The sequence below is a fragment of the Pelodiscus sinensis genome, chromosome 7 (assembly GCF_049634645.1).
Source record: "Pelodiscus sinensis isolate JC-2024 chromosome 7, ASM4963464v1, whole genome shotgun sequence".
NCBI lineage: Eukaryota > Metazoa > Chordata > Testudines > Trionychidae > Pelodiscus > Pelodiscus sinensis.
In genome coordinates, this window is record NC_134717.1 from 54,520,717 (window position 1) to 54,539,862 (window position 19,146).

At 41.7% G+C, this 19,146-nt stretch overlaps 1 protein-coding gene across 5 annotated transcripts in view; it reads left to right on the forward strand.

Annotated features, from left to right (window-relative positions):
- ABI2 (abl interactor 2) overlaps positions 1 to 19,146 on the forward strand; it is a 109,611-nt gene that overhangs the window by 78,204 nt on the left and 12,261 nt on the right. For 3 of the 5 annotated variants that reach the window (XR_012905253.1, XM_075933798.1, XM_075933797.1), the window contains 5 exons: positions 10,704 to 10,801; positions 11,723 to 11,869; positions 13,698 to 13,822; positions 14,787 to 14,969; positions 17,732 to 17,890. Coding sequence is in view for 4 of the 5 variants with exons in the window: in XM_075933798.1 (XP_075789913.1) it covers positions 10,704 to 10,801; positions 11,723 to 11,869; positions 13,698 to 13,822; positions 14,787 to 14,969; positions 17,732 to 17,890 (712 nt within the window). In the remaining variant the exon portion in view is untranslated. The remainder of the gene's footprint in view (positions 1 to 10,703; positions 10,802 to 11,722; positions 11,870 to 13,697; positions 13,823 to 14,786; positions 14,970 to 17,731; positions 17,891 to 19,146) is intronic. The other 2 variants (XM_075933800.1, XM_075933799.1) reach the window with 1 other exon arrangement.

The following is a 19,146-nucleotide window of genomic DNA, read 5'->3' on the forward strand; positions in this document are numbered from 1 at the left end:
CATCTCTGGAGATATTTAAGAGCAGGTTAGGTAGACATCTCTCAGGGATGATCTAGATGGTACTTGATCATATTGTGAGGGCTGGGGACTGGATTTGATGACCTCTCAAGGTCTCTTTCAGTTGTAGCGTTCTATGATTCTATGACCCCTGTGGCCACTCTCATGTATCGTGTCCCTCCAGACAGTAGCCTTCTCCCTTTGCTGTCCCTCCAGACAGTAGCCTTCTCCCTTTGCATGTTTTGGAAAACACTGATGGTAGTTAACCCTCAGACTGGCCCATGTGACTTGGTAGTTAACCATTGGGACACCATTTGGAAAGTCTTAACATTTGATATTTTGTAAAAGATATGAATTAGCATGGAATTGTTCATTGAGCTTATCTAGACTCTTTCCTACTGAAAAAGCTTACGATGTGATATAGTGGCACAGTTAAAATTGAAAAAAGCTGGTTTGGGGGAGGATTAGGAGATTAGAAATAACAGCTGTTTGGCTTCGCATTTGTTTTAAAGATGACCTGCATAGTAAAATTGAATGTTCACCTATATTCTTTTTTATAATTCACGAAGAAGGTGGCCTGAATTTATTAAAGAAAGAGTTTTCTGACCCTCCTTTTTTCATTAGAAAAGCAGGGGGAAACCCCTCTTTGAAAACACACCTTTTGAGCTGCCTTTATACTACTTAAAGAAATGTGCAAATAATTTTGTTTCCTTTGCAGTTCACTTTTAAATATTTGCAAAACACTTTGTGTGTTCTGACAGACATCTTGCCTTCCACGAGTTTGGGCACCTCTATTTGTAAGTGTTGTATGATCTCAGAACTTGTTCTGACTATGAATTGAATGCTTCCTGACCTTAAATCAAGATCTTAGATTCAGTTATCTTATCACAATCTCTTGTTGCTTTTTCTAAGTCCCAAGTAGATCCAGAAATCAAACACCTAAGAAGTATTTAGGGTTATTGTAGTTCGTGAAGTAGTAGACGGACGACATTGCAGAATGCTACTTTTCACAATCTTTTCAAGTGCCTAAGAAAGAATTAAATGTCTTCCTTTTTTTGGCAGTGAAAATAGATTGTAGCTTTTAAAGCAGTCAGGGATACCTTCTTTGACCTTGATCCAGAAGAAATAGCTTTGAAGAAAATTGACATTAAAATTAAGAAACCCAAACTTTTTCAGCAAGAACATAAGTTGTTATGAATAATGGGAGAAATAGGATTCTAAATTTTAAGTTTTTACTTGTGGGACTTTAGAAATGTCAGCATGTAAACGATTACACAATTAGCCAAACAACCTGGGCTTATCGGTTGTTTACACGCACACCCCTCCCCTTGCTGTATCAGAGGCAGCGGAGGGTGGGGGTGGGAACTGTGAACGTGAAGACCCGACTCTCATGTTGGTGCCCCACGAGCACCAGATCCTGTGGAGCCACCTCCCTCCCACCCCTGCAGTGCTGCCCCTGATAGAGAGGCAGCAGCAAGTGTGGGGTTCGGGGTCTGGGGGGGAGAGAGAGAGAGAAGCAGGAGCCGTTATGTGACAAGCTTACTTTCAAGTCAGTTCCATGCATGTATTGACTGTCATGGAGCCATCTTCCCCCCTGCACTGCTACCTCTCTATCAGAGGCATCAAGGTGAGGAGGCAAGTGGAAGCCGATACATGTGGGGAGCCAGCTTTTAAGCTGTCTCTCTGTGTGTGCCAGCTCTGCTGAGCTGCTTATCCACCCCCCCCCCTTTGCTGCTTCCCACACAGGCAACGATGGGAGGAGCAGGCTGGAGCCAGTGCTCTCAGAGCAGCAGCCATAGATGCTGGAGCCACCTCTATCCATGGGGAGCTTGACCCCCTCCCTCCCCTGCAGGGTGGCAGGTGAGAGCTGATCTGTGTGGGGATCTGTTTTTTAAATTAGCTCCCCTCGTGGACTGGCTCTCTCCTGCTATACCACGCTGCTACCTCTGATACAGCGGCAGCAGTGTGGGATGGCAGGGGCTCCCTGGGAGTGGGGCTAGGAGCGCACTAGCTGCCACCCCTGCTCCTGGGGACTAGAGATGTTAGATATTGTGTAATTGAATAGTGAATCTTAGTGGTTACACAACTATTTGATAGTCTCCAGGGGTTGGGCCAAGCAGCCAGTGTGCTACCAGACCCACTCCTGGGGAGCTCCCTGCCACCTGCACTGCTGCCCCGCTATCAGAGGCAGTGTGGGTTGCAGAAGGGAGCTTGTCTGCTGGGGAGCCAGTTTAAAAGCCAGCTACCCGCACAGATCTGCTGCCTGCTGCCCTGGGCTGCTGCCTCTGATACAGCAGCAGCCCTTGTCTGCGAGGGGTCCTAGCTCCCTACAGACGGGCTGCTGCTGCAGACTAGCCTCTGTCTGCAGTGAGCCCGGGCTTCCGCAGCTTCCCCTGCCCCACTCCGCACCCCAGCACTGTTGCCTCGTGGGGTGGGGGAGGCAGCACCAGGGAGTTGCCTTTTAACCGGCTCCCACCCACATATCAGCTCCAGCCTGCCCCTCTCACCCTCTATCAGAGACAGCAGCATGGGAGTAGGGAGGGAGGTAGGCGGATATGGTGCTCATGGGGAGCCTGCTTAAAGCCAGCTTCTCATGGGCACTGGCTCCTGCTCTCCCCCTTTATTTTGTCAGTTAAGAGCAAAAAAGTAAGTCCTGTAACAGAAAATTGTTTCCTTATTTGGTTCTCGTGGGGGACTTTAATCACCCTGACATCTGTTTGGAGACCAATATGGCAGCACACAGGCAATCCGGGAAGTTTCTGGAGAATGTTGGGGATAGCTTCTTGGTACAAGTGCTGCAGGATCTGACCAGGGGCCGTGCGCAGCTTGACCTGCTGCTCACAAACAGGGAGGAGCTAATAGGGGAAGTAGAGGTGGGTGACAACATGAGATGGTAGATTTCAGGATCCTGACCAAAGGAAGAAAAGAGAGTAGTAAAATACACACCTTGGACTTCAGCAAAGCAGACTTTGACTCCCTCAGGGACCTCATGGGCAGAATCCCCTGGGATGCTAACAGGAAAGGGAAAGGAGCCTAGGAGAGCTGGCAGTATTTTAAAGAAGCCTTATTGAAGGCACAGAAAAAAACCATTCCAATGCATAGCAAGAGAAGCAAATATGATAGGAGACCGGATTGGCTTACCGGGGAAATCCTTGGTGAACTTAATCACAAAAAGGGAGTTTACAAAAAGTGGAAACTTGGACAGATGACTAGGGAAGGATATGAATGTATAGCTTGAGAATACAGGGTGTCAGTCCCCGTAATACACGAGGTTCGAAGGGATGCCGGAAAGGATGAGACCACAACTGGGGGTTTCAAAAAGTACAAACTGATTTTATTTTGATGACGCCAGACAATCATCAGAACAAAAATTAAACGGATTGCCAGACAACACAAAACAATTCCCTGAGGCTTTTCTAAATCACAATAATTCCCAATAACTGCCCAGGGGTTAGGAACAGTTGAATTAACACTGGTATTGTCCATAGGGCTGATTATTTACACAACTTTATACAAGGAAACAGTAAAAAACCTAAACCACAACTATTTATAAACTAACTTAGTAACTTTTTAGCCACTGTCACTTGACAAGCAATAAGGACAACTAAAAAATCAATTAGGATAGGGATGATGGCGGGGGGGGGGGGGTTATACCAGTTCTGGAGACAGCAGGAACACAAGTACCGGTCACACGCTCATAAACTGTCTCCACTCTGGTCGACCAACTCAGAGTACGCTCAGTAAGACTCGAGAGCAGGGGGTGCAAGGCGTCTGGGTGATCAGGCCAGGCGTTCACTCGATGCGAATCCCCAGTGAGAGAGGGGCTGCCTGCCTGTTTTATTGCCTGTGAACTTATCACCCCATGGTTAGTTTTTGCTGCAGTGGGTGGAGTAGCAGGCCTGAGCACAAGTCAGCCCATTGGCTGATCTTTTACTGCAATGGGTGGAGCGAGCAGGGGAAGATTATTAATTTACATGCCCTTATATGGAAAACACTCCACCTCACAGACAGAGCCCCCTATACCAGCCTCAGAGGTATTACAGGCTATGGCTCCCTGCGACGGGCAGCCATTTCTGATGTTCTGTCTTGGACACAGGGGAGTTATCAGGAAGGCGAAAGCACAATTGGAATTGCGAATTGCAAGGGATGTGAAGGATAACAAGAAAGGTTTCTACAGGCATGTTAGCAAGAAGAGGGTGATCAGAAGGGATGTAGGGCCCCTACTGGATGAAGGAGGTAACCTAATGACAGATGATGTGGGGAAAGCTGAAGTACTCAATGCTTTCTTTGCCTCTGTATTCACGGACAAGGTCAGCCCACAGACTAATGCGCTAAGTGATGCAATATGGGACGATGGTGGACAGCCCTTGGTGGGGATAGAAGAGGTTAGGAACTATTTAAAAAAGCTAAAAGTACATAAATCCAGACTTAATACATCTGAAGGTACTGAGGGAGTTGGCAAATGTCATTGAGAAGCCTTTGGCCATTATCTTTGAAAAGTTGTGGAGATCAGGAGAGATCCCAGGTGACTGGAAAAAGGCAAATGTAGTGCCCATCTTTAAGAAAGGGAGGGAGGACCATCCAGGGACGTATAGGCCAGTCAGCCTTACCTCAGTCCCTGGAAAAATCATGGAGGGGATCCTCAAGGAATCCATTTTAAAGTACTTGGAAGAGGGAAAGGTGATCAGGAATAGTCAGCATGGATTTATGAAGGGCAAGTCGTGCCTAACCAATTTGATTAGCTTCTATGATGAAGTAACTGGCTCTGTGGATATGGAGAAGTCAGTGGATGTGATATACCTTGACTTTAGCAAGGCTTTTGATACAGTCTCCCACAATATTCTTGCCAGCAAGTTAAGGGAATGTGGATTGGATAAATGGACGGTAAGATGGATAGAAAGTTGGCTGGAAGGTTGGGCCCAGCGGGTAGTGATCAATGGCTTGATGTCAGGATGGCAGTCGATTTCTAGCCGAGTGCCCTAAGGTTTGGTTCTGGGACCTGTTTTGTTCAACATCTTTATTAATGACCTGGATGAGGGGATGGATTGCATGCTCAGCAAGTTTGTGGATCATACTAAGCTAGAGGGAGAGGTAGATACGCTTAAGGGCAGAGATATGGTCCAGAGTGACTTAGACAAATTGGAGGATTGGGCCACAAGAAATCTGATGAGGTTCAACAAAGACAAGAGTAGAATCCTGCACTTGGGACAGAAGAATCCCAAGCATTGTTACAGGCTGAGGAACAACTGGCTAAGCAGCAGTTCTGTAGAAAAAGACCTGGGGATTAGAGTGGATGAGAAGCTGGACATGAGTCAACAGTGTGCTCTTGTAGCTGAGAAGGCTAATGGCATATTAGGTTGCATTAGGAGGAGCATTGCCAGCAGATCCAGAAATGTGATTATTCCTCTTTACTTGGCTCTGGTGAGTCCACATCTGGATTGTGTCCCGTTCTGGGCCCCCAATTACAGGAAGGATGTGGATGCATTGGAGAAGGTCTAGCAGAGGGCAACCAAAATAATTAGGGGGATGGAGCATATGACCTACAAGGAGAAGCTGAGGGAGTTGGGTCTATTTATTCTGCAGAAGAGATGAGTGAGGAGGGGATTTGATAGCAGCCTTCAACTTCCTGAAGGGAGGTTCCAAAGAGGATGGAGAAAGGCTGTTCACAGCAGTGATGGATGGCAGAACAAGGAACAATGATTCTCAAGTTGTGGTGGGAGAGGGCCAGGTTGGATGTTAGGAAAAACTATTTCACTAGGAGGGTGGTGAAGCACTGGAATGGGTTACCTAGGGAAGTAGTGTTGTCTCCATCCCTAGAGGTGTTTAAGTCTCGGCTTGACAAAGCCCTGGCTGGGTTGATTTAATTGGGATTGGTCCTGCCTTGGGCAGGGGGCTGGAGTTGATGGTCTTCTAAGGTCTCTTACAGCTCTAGGGTTCTATGAGTCTATTATTATTTACATATATAAATGTGGTAAATTTTAAGGAAATGTGGTTTGGTTTTGTTAATCTTGAAGATGGAAATTGATAATTGCATCTTTCTTAGAGGTGAGAGGAGAGGTTGTACTGACACACATTTAAAGGAACTGATGCAATTTATTAATTTATGCTAACTTTGTGGGTGTCTCCATTTTTCTTCACCAAAGATAATTGGAAAACTTTTTCTGTGTGTTGTATCATGCTGTTCTAGCATAGAAGGTCAGTCTATGTTAATCAGACTGTTTTTATTTTTCATTGCTTTTTCTTGATTGTTTGGCTATAAGTCAAAGTGGAGACTGTTGAAACAGAGGTGTGTAATTGACAATAGCTAAGCTTAAGTCAGCGAGCCCTCTCAGATTTGTAAAGTAGCTCTGTAAACTTTAATTACGTGCTCTCTTTCAGCATTACAACTTCAAAGTCATCATAAGTTTAATCTGTCTGACCTGCATTACTCCCTCTTTCATTTTTTTTTAAAGAAGGTCTCCTTTCTTTGTCACTCCGTTTAAGTTCCTACTTAACACAAAGCGATTCTTGTACTGTATTTTTAGCCAAATTTTCTAAAGTTTTCTTATCCATGTTATGTAAATCATTTAGTGATACAGATAAAGCTTTTGAAAATCATGAGAGTTCTATATAGTTAGGAAAGCAGCAAACATGATTTCCAAATTTCTGCTACACTCTGTTCACTTTACCTTATTCTCCATCTTACTCCCACCCTGATTTTTCTGGTGCTGGGACTATATTCTCTATTTGTACAGCTCCTACTATAACAGGAGCATAATAATTATTGCAGTTCCTATTAGTATTGTGATAGAAATGTAGCCGTGTTAGTCTGGTGTAGCTGAAACAAAATACAGGACTATGTAGCACTTTAAAGACTAACAAGATGGTTTATTAGATGATGAGCTTTCGTGGGCCAGACCCACTTCCTCAGATCAAATAGTGGAAGAAAATAGTCACAACCACGATCTTTGGTATATATGGTTGTGACTATTTTCTTCCACTATTTGATCTGAGGAAGTGGGTCTGGCCCTCGAAAGCTCATCATCTAATAAACCATCTTGTTAGTCTTTAAAGTGCTACATAGTCCTGTATTTTGTTTCACCTATTAGTATTGTAAGACACTATTACTAATAACAGTAATGTAATTTCTTCTTTAAACTTTGAAGGATATGTTAAAGTAGGTTTAATCATATCGTTTAAGTGTAATCCTATAGGTGTGGTTATAATGCATTTTGTGTCCCCAAATAATAGACACTTTTGTGTGGGGTGGGGGTGTTTAAAATATCGAGGATGGAATTTTTGAAAGTGTTCATACGGGTTTAACTCTGCCCCCATCTGAAGGTTTTGGAAAATCCTTCTTAGGGTATGTCTACACAGGAAAGTTATTTTGAAATAACAGCCCTTATTTCAAAATAACTTTCCTAGTGTCTACACAGCCAAATCGCTATTTCGAAATAAATTTGAAATAAGCGGAGCACTTATTTCGAATTTGGTAAACCTCATTCTGCGAGGAATAGCGCCAAATTCGAAATAGCTCTTTTGAAATAAATGCTGTGTAGACACTTATTTCGAAATAGGGGGCCTCCAGCCTTCCCAGGGAGCCCTGGTGGCCACTCCAGCCTCAACCAAGAACACTCCTCTCCCTCCCTGCCCCTTCCCCCCTGAAGCCCTTAAAGGTGTAGACTCTGGCCATAGTGCCTGTGCCAGCTCCAAGCCTGCCAGCCCAGAGCCAGCAGTCACTGCCCCATACCCAGTGGCCCCAAAACATGAGCCAATAAGCCACTGGTAGCCAGCCCTCCACCTGCTCCCCAGGAGCAGTCTGCCAGCTCCCAGGAGCCTGCCAGGGCCCAGAGAAGGCGGGCACCTTCCTGGTCCAGGGTGGAGATCATGGACCTTATTCAGGTTTGGGGGGGATGCTCCCAACATCCATGATCTCTGCACTAGAGGGAGGAATCTGTGGCAGGACACCTGCCAGCCTGGTCACCAAAGGCCACATGCGAACCCAGGAGCATGTTTGCGTGAAAATCAAGTTGGTCTGGGGAGACTCCCACCCCTAAGCCCTGAGCTTCCCCTCCTCCTCCTTCCCTTTGCTTCCCTATTCCAGCTCCCTCCTCCCAGGTTTCCCCCCCCCCCCCGCCTCCTTTCCCCAGTCTCACCAGAATTTCATTCCTTCCCCCCTAGTTTTGTTAAATAAAGAGAGTTTGTGTTCATGAAAATACATGAATTTTATTTGACATCAGGAAGGGGGGTTAGGGAGGGGTAAGTGGAAGGACGTGAGGGAGGAATGAGGCACAAGCCCTGAGTGGGGCAGACCAGGGAGGCTCTTAGTGCTCCTCAGGATGGAAGCTCTCCTGCAGGGCCTCCTAATATTGACAGCCCCCCGATGGACCTCCCAGATGGCAGGCTGCAGAAAGTGCAGCCAGGCTCTCAGCAACGTGTCCACGAGAAGCACCAGAGTGCCCAGGGGCAACTCTGGCTCCATGCTGCAGAGTGCTGTGATGTCCAGAGTGAGGACAGCCAGAGCGCACACAGACAAAATGCTTTGCTGTCACTCATTGAGGTAGACAAGTAAGCAGGGAAACCTGAGAACTGGCTATCCAAGGTGAGGTCCCTTTAAGCACAGCCCCACACAGTAAGTCCTGACCTGGTGCCCTGCCGGAACTGTTTCCAGCCAGCCTTAAATGCGATTCAGAGTTCACTCAGTGTGGACGCGCTATTTCAAAATAGCAAAACACTGTTTCGAAATGCATTTTGTGTGTAGACACATTATTTCGACATAAGCTATTTTGAAATAACACTATAGTGTAGACATGCCCTTATAGAGCTTAATGTACGACTGAAGTCCTCTGCATGAGGTGGTTAACATTAATAAAGGATATTTGTTTTAAACATACAGGTAAGCGGGTGATACCAACAAGTTTGATGAAAGGAGATGAATGAGATACTGCAACTTTTAAAAAATGTCAGCTTTTGGGATGTGTTTTCCACGTTCCGTGTATAGAATAAAATGCACTTTGCTTTCATGATACACTTTTCTTCTCCCCCTCAAATTGATGTAGTTCAGTGCTTACTTAGCCCTTCACTTAAAGTAACTTTAATTTTCATGTTGCTTAAAGTTGGCTTAAAGGACTACTTGCAAGATATGTTTATAAAAATAATCAGAACATTTGAGACTTTGACTTTCTAAAAAATTTGAAAAATATCAATAGTAATTTCTTTAAACTCCTCTTCCTCCCCCTCCCCAAACTAAAAGAATTATAACTTTGAGATTTTCATCTTCTGTTTTTATCTTCTATATGGGTGTCAGGTTTCAGTGTGTCAGTATACTGCAAAATAGTAATCCTTAAATAATCTGTGTCATTTAATAAACACTGCCTGGCTTTTGGAGTGATTAAAAGAGTGTAATTTGCCTTTCAGAATATTATTAATTATCACTGATAGCTTGATCACTGAGCCTTTTCTATCAGAAAGTCACCTTATATGGAAACAATTAATGTTGGAAATGATGCACTATAGCTGTGTGCAATACAATATGGCTTAGGTTACAGGGGGAAAAAAAGGGGAGTATAAAGAGTATTTAATAATTATAACTAAGAGTATTTAATTACTAATATACAAATAATTAAAACTTACATTATTTAGGACAAGTCATTTGATAGTTCTTATATGATGTGGAATAGATTTAGGACTCATAGATTAAAAAGATATTTTATAGATCCTCCCAAAAATATGTTCATAAATTCTCTAACTGCTGTGTCTAACTTTTGCAGCCAGACAGGGCTATTAAATGGCTTGATGAATAAATAAAAACAAAATGCTTTGATGTTTATAATTCATGAGGTAAGGAGCAATCATGTGGCTAGTCAGCACAGAGATCAATCAGTGTTGATGCTGACTTAAATAGTAAAATATTAACTTGAATTTGTAGTGTCTAATTTATCTAACTATATTTGAAGGAAGAAAAAACTGGAAAGATCCCATCATAGTATTCATGATTTCTTTTTTCCTATTCTGTGAGCTAGAGGTTTAGTTTAGATCAGACGTATAAATTTAGTTGGCTACACTTTTACTATCTGTAGTTTTAATGTTAATTAAATTATTTTGGTATATAAATCTGAAAGTATTATGCTATTGTAGTATTCTTTTTAAAGCATAATTTTATATTAAATCTTAAAATGAGAGTGGAGCACAGCTTGAATATAAAAATAATTTTACTAAAGTATAGCTGCTCTTTAGTTGCATTAATTACTGTATTGTGGCCTAGTATGTAACCCTGCTGAATCCTGTAGGTTTTTAAAAGTCTATTCTCAAAAAATATTGCAGAATTAATATTACAGTGCAACCAGAAATAACTGTTTTTATCGAAAACAAGCAAACAAACAAAAAGAAATTGCTTCGTGACTCTAGAAAAAGGGATTTTAATTGGATTAGATGCAGTACCAACATCAACTGAGATGTAATATCCACGAGATGGTCTAAAGGCAAATGCAGTTTCTATATACAAATTTTTGAAAACCTCACATAACAAAGAGTCCTTTGAGTGCAACTGTCAACCTCTAGCAGAGTAGAAGTTGCATATGAAATGCATGGCCTCTCAGTTCTTTTTCAGTTTAAGCCTTTCCCTGCCTCTTTCGTACAATAGAATGATTTTTCAAGGAAGGTTGCTATCTTATTGCCTAAAGTCTGAATATAGTAAAGGCTGTTTGTCTTTCCATTCTTTCATACAGGTTAGTACACAGAATATGAAGATGGGTGGGCTGCCTCGTACTACTCCACCTACACAGAAACCACCCAGCCCACCAATGTCAGGAAAAGGAACTATTGGGTGAGTACACGTTTCAGAGCTGTGTTAATCTGTTTCAGCAAAAACTACGAGGAGTCTTATGGCATTTTAAAAGATTAACACATTTATTTAAGCATAAGCTTTTGTAGGCTGGAGCCCACTTTGTCAGATGCACGATCCACTTTATGCATCTGATGAAGTGGGTTCCAGCCCATGGAAGTGTATGTTGTTTTTTATGATACCACAGGAGGCTTGGAGAAGTTTCACCACCATCCTTTGTACTGACCACATCTTAAATTTGAGTGATGTGTTGCAGCCTATGTTTAATAAAGGTCATTAAAAGTTTTATTCAGGAAGCCTACCTTTAATTTGTTTTGGCTTGTGTTATCTGTTGTAGACAGAATTAGTGGTGTGTTTTTTCTGACAGGTTGTAGTGTATCTGCAGTAGCCACTGTAATATCTGAACTGATATATTGTGCCACAAGTTGGGCATATATGGTGCTTTCCAGTGAAGCTGTATATTCCTGAATTTTTACATTTTCTTCACATGATGGAGTCCTTCTGAATTAGGTCCTAAGGAATAGGAGCAATTCCAGTTACTGCATTATTGTTGTGTATGTTTATGTAATGGCGAGTCCTGAAACAGAGCTTGTTGTGTTAAATTCAAAATGTCATATTTACATGTAAGCAGACTATTTTCATCTAGTAGTGGAAATGCAAATTGCCCCCCCCCCCAACTGCTCATTCAGATCAAGAAAATAAAATTTCTGTTTATGAAATGGAGAGCGTAAATCCCATCTTACATTCACGTGTCATAAGTTGAATATTAGACGTGTGCAAACACCATTTTTGAGCCCCTTAGATTTTGCTGCAAGTAACTGTAATTTTGCACTTGTAAAAGATCTGTGGCTGTGCTATATTCTGACTGAATTTGCTTTTGTATGTATTGCATTTTTTGTCCAGGCGTCACTCTCCCTATCGCACACTGGAGCCAGTGCGTCCTCCAGTGGTACCAAATGACTATGTTCCTAGCCCAACACGTAATATGGCTCCTTCACAACAGAGTCCTGTTAGAACAGCTTCTGTGAATCAGAGGAATCGCACATACAGGTATTCAGTCTATTCCTGCACAGAAGGTTTTTGGCCTAATACAATAATCTATATAAGATGTACTGGTGTGATTAAAATCAAACCCAGATCCTGCAATGGAACCTCACAAATACATTATTGGCCGAGAAATCCATTGTGTACTGGCACATGGACATAATTAAAACAAGCATATTCCATCATATAATTTACTTCACTTATCCCACAATTACATTTTTGTATTAGTAAAATTGTGTAGTAAATACAGTCTTAGTAATAAGGAAATTAGCAACATTATTACTCTTATCCAGCAGTGGGCAACTAAGGCTAGTGAGGAGGCCACATCCATGGCCCTCCTTCATCTCAGCGGGCTGCAAGATTGAAATCAGGCATGTGCACTAACCATGACCCCAAGAATAAGATTAAATACATTGTGCTTGATTCTCCTCCTTTATCACGCCTTTTCAACACAATGTGAGCCATTATTGGGGGCAAATTAAATTGCTGGCAAAAGTAACTTAAAGAAGCAGGGTTTCTCACAATGTTGTGTGCAATCAGCATGTACCTCACATGGGTTCTTGCTTTAAATATGTGTGTCACTTCTCATTTGGCAGGAGTGCTCAACTCTTCCCCTCCACTGCAGGCCCTGCTCCCATTCCACCTCTTCCCTCAAACCTCCACCCGGCTTCTTCTCTGCCCCGTCCCTTGAGCACATCCTGTCCTTTCTCCTTTCCCTCCCTCCCAGCATTTCCAGAACACCATGCATTGGCTTATGTGCCCCGTCTGGTTTCGTTTCATCTCGTCTCCCTCCCTCCTAGAATTTGAATGCTGCAAATCAGCTGATTCACAGTGTTCAGCTCTGTGACGAATGTGGGGGGAAGTGACATGGGGCACAAATCAGCTGATTCACAGCACTCCCCAATGCTGGGGTGGAAGGGGTGGAGTAGGTAAGTGTAGGGCTGGAGTGGAGGGAGAATGCAGGGCCTCACATAGAACTCTGAGGAGCTGCATGCAGGTTGTGGGCTGCAGGTTGCCCACCACTGCCTAAAATTACAAAGGTTTGGTGAGATTTTGTGTGTGCAAATTATGAGGTATGCTGATTGGAGGACTACAAATTGGTTAGGTTTGCTTGTGCTTCATAATCAAAGTCTTTTGAAAAATAAAAGATCTTGAAACTTGATGATAAAGGGGTGCTAAGCTGTTATTTAAAAATGAAATAATCACAGCATATAAATGAGGAAACCACTAGCTTTGAAGCCAGAGCTGGACCACAGTTTCAACAGAAGATATTCTTCCCATCTCTCAGATCACTCAAAGACTTAATAAGTCCTAGGAATTGTCAGAGGTGAAAAATGCTACCTGAGGGCTAAAATAGTCTCTCTTGAAATGTTAAATTCTTCTTTAAAAGGAGGCTGGCCAAATAGAACACCATATCTATTCTAAATAAGAATATTCTAATTCTATTTAATGCAGGAAATATTGATAGATTTAACTTTTCTACGCTCAACAATACTTAAGGTAGAAGCATATTTTGTAGAGTCTTGCTGAAATATATGCTTTATAAAATCTGTACAAAAACTTTCTATTTCCATTCAGCAAAGATGTATTGCAATGATATCATTTAATTCACCTTTCAAAATGCCATACATGCTTGTTAGATTACTAGTGGCAAATGAATGATTGTGTTTGATCAAATCTAAATTTTGTTGTGAAGAATTATTTTTGTAATATCAGTTTCAGTTCTTTATTTCTCCCAGTTATTAGTGTGAAGTACAAGTTTCTATTGTTCGGTTTTTGTGCATTTTCTCTATGAACCAGAATACTGATGTCTTGATGGTTTTGGTTTCAATAGCAGCAGTGGGAGTAGTGGAGGGAGCCACCCAAGTAGTCGGAGCAGCAGTCGAGAGAACAGTGGAAGTGGAAGTGTGGGTGTGCCCATTGCTGTTCCCACTCCATCTCCTCCTAGTGTCTACCCAGGTAAATGGGAATCTTCTATTCCTCTCTTTCTGTCCAGTTTCTAATGTTTTAGTTTATTTACTGTCTTAATGTAGAGTCTTGCAAACGCCGACAGTTTTTGAGTCAAATTTTCCAGAGACATTAACATTTTTATGCTAATAATTAAAAATGTGGATACAATGATATTCTTTTAGTGTGGAAATGTTTGGTATACTGGTATTTGCCTGTCTGCCTGCCTTTTATGTCAATTGGTTAATCAAAACTGTTGATTCATTTAAACCATGTGTCTCAGTCTTTTTACCGATAAATGGCCTTTCATTTGCTTTCTGTTCATTCAGGTATCTAGAAGTTTATTAGAAGCTTAGTTTTATTTTTTAAGTCAAGGACACAGTAAAGTAAACCTGTAGAATTCTCATGAAAACAGAGTACAGTATCATGGAAAAAGCAGACTGTCAAACACTTTGGGTTCCCAGAAAATAACATTTGTACTCTCATTTGTAGTCACATTTTCCTTGTGTGGTTTTGAGATTTTCTGTGTGCTTCCTTCTCAATAAATGAAAAAAACTATTTGGCATAAATTGTGTTCTGAAAAAATATATTTCTGTGCCAAAAATTGCTATGGGAAGCTGATGGCTTTCCTCTGCTATATGTTTAATATTGTACAAAAGCTACAATGTTTGGTGCTACAGATCAGAAAGAAACTAATAAACAAAGGGGGAAAGTAGTCTGTCTTAAAGTAATGACTTTCATTAAGAATTACAGAGGTTGATTTCTACATCTGTAGTTCATTTCTTGACCCTTATTAGTTGCATATATTGGAATGCTTCTCTAACATAAGCTTCATTTTTTCCCCCTCATCCTACTTTTTGTGCTAGAATGTTTAACGTTTACTGAATATTTAACACCAAATTGTCAGAAGGCTTTTCTAATCCTTGCTAACCTGATCTCCTGATTAATTCCACTTCTTCCTCCTCTTTTCACATAGCCCCTGCTGGCTCAGCTGGCACTTCTTCCCTTCCTCCTACCTCTGCACCTGCCCCTGCCCCTCTTGCTCCTGCTACTGCCCCCTCCACTGCCCCAGATGCTGCTGCTGCTGCAGGAGCTCAGCCTCTTGCTGATGGCTTCACCTCTCCAACTCCCCCTGCTGTTTCTTCCACTCCCTCTGCAGGTGAGTCTGCTCCATTTCATAGACAGGTGAACCGAGATGTGAACACAATCTGAAGCTTTTCAGAGACCCTTAGGAGTTGTTGATCTTTATGCCTTTTCCTGGTTTGGTTTTGTTGGATATGAGTTTTGTCAGAAAACACCTGTTCTTCCAGGAGATTCAAAGTACTATTCCTGTATTGTGTTTGCGGCATTGGGGATAATGTGAGCTCTCAGAGATAAAGACAGCAAAACTTTTGACCTCTAGTAATTGGTTTTATCTCAGCATTGGATTAAAAATGGTACCTCTAATAAAGTGTGTGATATATATGGTTTTGTGCGACCTGACTCCATGAGGTATCATCATCTCTCCTTTCCATTAATTGTGTCAAAAGAGGCATATGGTTTTGATTCACTAGTGAAATGGAAGCTTTAATTAGGGATGTAAAATGCCTGTTAATCAGTTAACTCGTTAAATGCTAGGTTTAACTGGTTAGCTGATTAAGTGCAGGATCCCAGGGGGAACTGTTGCTCCCGACTTCCTCTTCTCCCCAGCCACATAAGGGCTGCCACTTTCTTGAGCCTGCCACTGCTGGTGCTCTTGGCCCCCTCACCCCCACCTGTTCACATCCCTAGTTTCAATACACAAATTGTCAAGGCGTTGTCTGCCAAAAGACACTTAGTTCAATAGATGATATACACTGCATGTATTAGAGATGTAAAATCCCATTAAAAAAGTTAACCAGTGAGCCCGGCCAGGCTGGAGCATCCTGTGTGAGCCCTGCCCTGTGGTGTGGTGAGGCAGCCCCCTGCTTGCATTGGTTTGGGGGCTGCTCCAGCCCAGCTGGTCTGCCAATTAACCATTTACCTAGTAAGCATCACCTGCTAGGAGTCATGCTTACTGAGTAACCAGTTAACTGATCGACCTTTTACAGCCTTAGCATGTACTAAAGTTTGCATTTTTAACATTTGTAAAGTCTGTCTGCATTTTTCATTTTTTTAATTGCTGAAATTGCAATTAATGTCAGACTAGCATATATTGCGTTTTGTTTGATTGATTTTGGATGTAGTATTGTTCTGTAAAGGTCTGTTTTATGCATCAGAAATTGCTTGCATGTGATTGTAATAGCCAGTTGTAAAGGTTTTTGCTTCTGAGTACTAGATCTGTATTGCTTCAGATGTTTAATAATTTTGGTCTATATTTAGGCTTATTTAGAAATTTTGTAAAGTACCACAAAACATTCTACTTGTGCTTAGTTAAAGGGTTAAATTAAACATTTATCAATATTTCCTTATCTCATGTATAAGAATTCTTATAATAAATATAGAGCAGTGTTTCTTAAACTGAGGTTGTCGGAGGTGTGCCACGGAGAATAACATAATTCAAAATGGCCGTCCGTAAAGGAGCAGGCAACCTTTTTTTTGATCATTCCCCCCTCCCCCCATCAGAAAAATCCTTGGTGTTCCTCATTAAAAAAAAAAAAATACTGTTCCTCAGTCTTAACAAGTTTAAGAAACACTGCTGTAGAATCACCTGAGCAGTGATGAATTTCAGTGGCAACAAATTGTCATGTCTAAAGTATTTGTTCAGTTAGAAGATGACATTGATCAGCCAGAAGTTGTATTGATTTACAGGTTTTGATGCACTGGTGAATGAAAAATGTTATAGGTTTCTAGGTCTTAAACTGCACTCTTGTGGTTTTTTGAGTGTCAATAGTGTGCTTTGGAGCTTAGTATAGTAGCTTAACATCATGGTTTATGATACTAAAACAGAGTTAGGTCCATAAAAGGCTATTAGCTAGGGGATAGAAATGGTGTCCCTGGCCTCTGTTTGTCAGAGGCTGGAGAAGGATGGCAGGAGACAAATCACTTGATCATTGTCTTAGGTCCTCCTCCTCTGGGTCACCTGGTGCTGGCCACTGTCGGCAGACAGGCTACTGGGCTAGATGGACCTTTGGTCTGACCCAGTACGGCCGTTCTTATGTTCTAATGGTTCAAGTATGATGAAAATGATAGTCAAGTTAAATTACTAGTCTTCTAGTTGTGATTTCTATGGCATAAGTTAAGATAAACATACTGTACACTATTTACTTGATACCTGAATCAGTCTGATATAGAAATTACTGTGTGTGGCAGTATTCATATTAGTTGGAATAAAGAGGTAGTTTTGAAGGGGTTGATATGCTTTTTCTAAAACCTTGGAGCATTGTTCTAGATTCCTATACTTTGCCTGAACTGTTCATTCTTTTCCATTCCCCAGAAAGGATCGTCGCTATGTTTCCTGAGAGCTCTGGCTGCAATGCAGCTGCTATGCCTGTGTTCTTTCATCGTCTTTGTGATACCTAGAGTTGACTTTCATTTGAATTACCTTGTGAGTGATTTGGACACGTGGATAGTTCACAATCACATGAGGCATCTCTACCTAATTTGTGAATGAAAGTTCTAGTTCAGTTATTATGAAGCATTATATTTACTACTCACTGGAAACAGGGTCCTCCAATTCTAACATTTTAAATCTAAAGTTTTTAATTTTTGTATTTGCTTTTGCTGGTGGTGCTAAGTATAGCAGTTTAGTAAGAGTTTCTTTTCCTTGTGTCAGTATTATCTGATATTCAGAGTTCAGCTAATCTGGCAACTGAACTGTCTGAATGCTCTTAAGATGCAGACTTACTGTTTTTTTTGTTTTTTTTTTAAATCCAGTCCTTGGGGATAAGTCTTGAATGTAGCCATAAAAAAACCAGACTTCAACCTTTTCTCTTTGCTAACACATCTTTCTTTTTAACCCAGGCCACCCTGTTCAGTTCTACAGCATGAACAGACCTGCATCCCGACACACCCCTCCAACAATAGGGGGCTCTTTGCCATACAGGCGCCCTCCTTCCATCACTTCACAAACAAGTCTTCAGAACCAGATGAATGGAGGACCTTTTTATAGCCAGAACCCAGGTAAGAGAGTTATTTCAGGACAGCCAATGCAAAGAACCAAAGTGTAGCTCATCACTTCAGAGCTGTGAAATCTGTTGAAAATTGCCTTTTTTCCCACAATAGATTTTGCGTGCTGCCTTAAGTGTTATCTAATACAGTATCGGTAGCCCCAGTAAAGCTTTTTTCCCACATATAAGGTGTTCAGTTCCCATTAATGCAAACAGACTAGAATAGTTTGTTTGTTTTTAATTTAAGCGAGTTTATAAAATAAGTGTCTGCCTTCACAAGACTTCTCTTCACAAGTGTCTGACTTCACAATCCCTGTTGCACAGCTCCGTCAGTAAACCTCATTCTTGATCTGCAGTATCTCTGTTGTTCCAGTCCTGATGTGGGTTCAGTGTTTGGTCTTAATGAACTATTCAAACCCTGATTCCCCATGATGTCAACAGGGTGATTTGTGTGTTTCTCTCCAGAATAATGGTCAATGTAGGAGGAGGACCTTCCTATGGAAGTATATTTAATCAGGCATCTAGGGTCAGGATGCCATTGGTACTAGATATGGCAGGTAGCAAGAGCTCTGTCACAAGAGTCAAAGTTCATACGTGGTCTCAGAGGAGTAGTAGTGTAAGTCTGTAATGGTGTTACTCTAAATGGTGGCCCTTCTTATCTGCTCAGTTGTGAGGCTTAGCAAGAAGTGACATGTTCTGAATCTGAGTAGAAAACTGTTGGCCATTCATAGAGCCAGGACTCTTGCCCCCATTTCTGGTTTGAAAAGGTGCTTTAGCAATAATGGAGATGGAAGAAGTTTGGATTCTGAACAGATATTCCTTTATTCAGAAGATGCAGAGAGAATCAATAGGAATATTTGAAGATAATTTGTTTTTAGATTTCTTATACTAAAGCAAAATAGAATGTTAACAGGCAGACAGTGCAGTGCTGCTATTCTATTGTTTTACGTTTTACACTTAACCTGGAATTGTGCTCAGATCCCAGCATCTGGCCTCGGGGATTTGGTCAGACTCAAGCATATCATTTTATCTCTAGTTGCCAGCTAGCCTCAAGAGACATGTATTTGAATTCAGGAGGAACATCTGGTAGTGGTGGGTGGCGGGAGAAAGATTCATGACTAAATTATACTAGCTTCTTGAGTTATAGTGTTTGTAAAGTATATTTGTATGCATGTTGAAGGGTGAAAAAAGATAGAGGGAGAAGGCATAGGAAATAGTTTCAGCTATAACTAAAAAGAAATGCCTTTAAGATTACTTTTGAAATAAGGA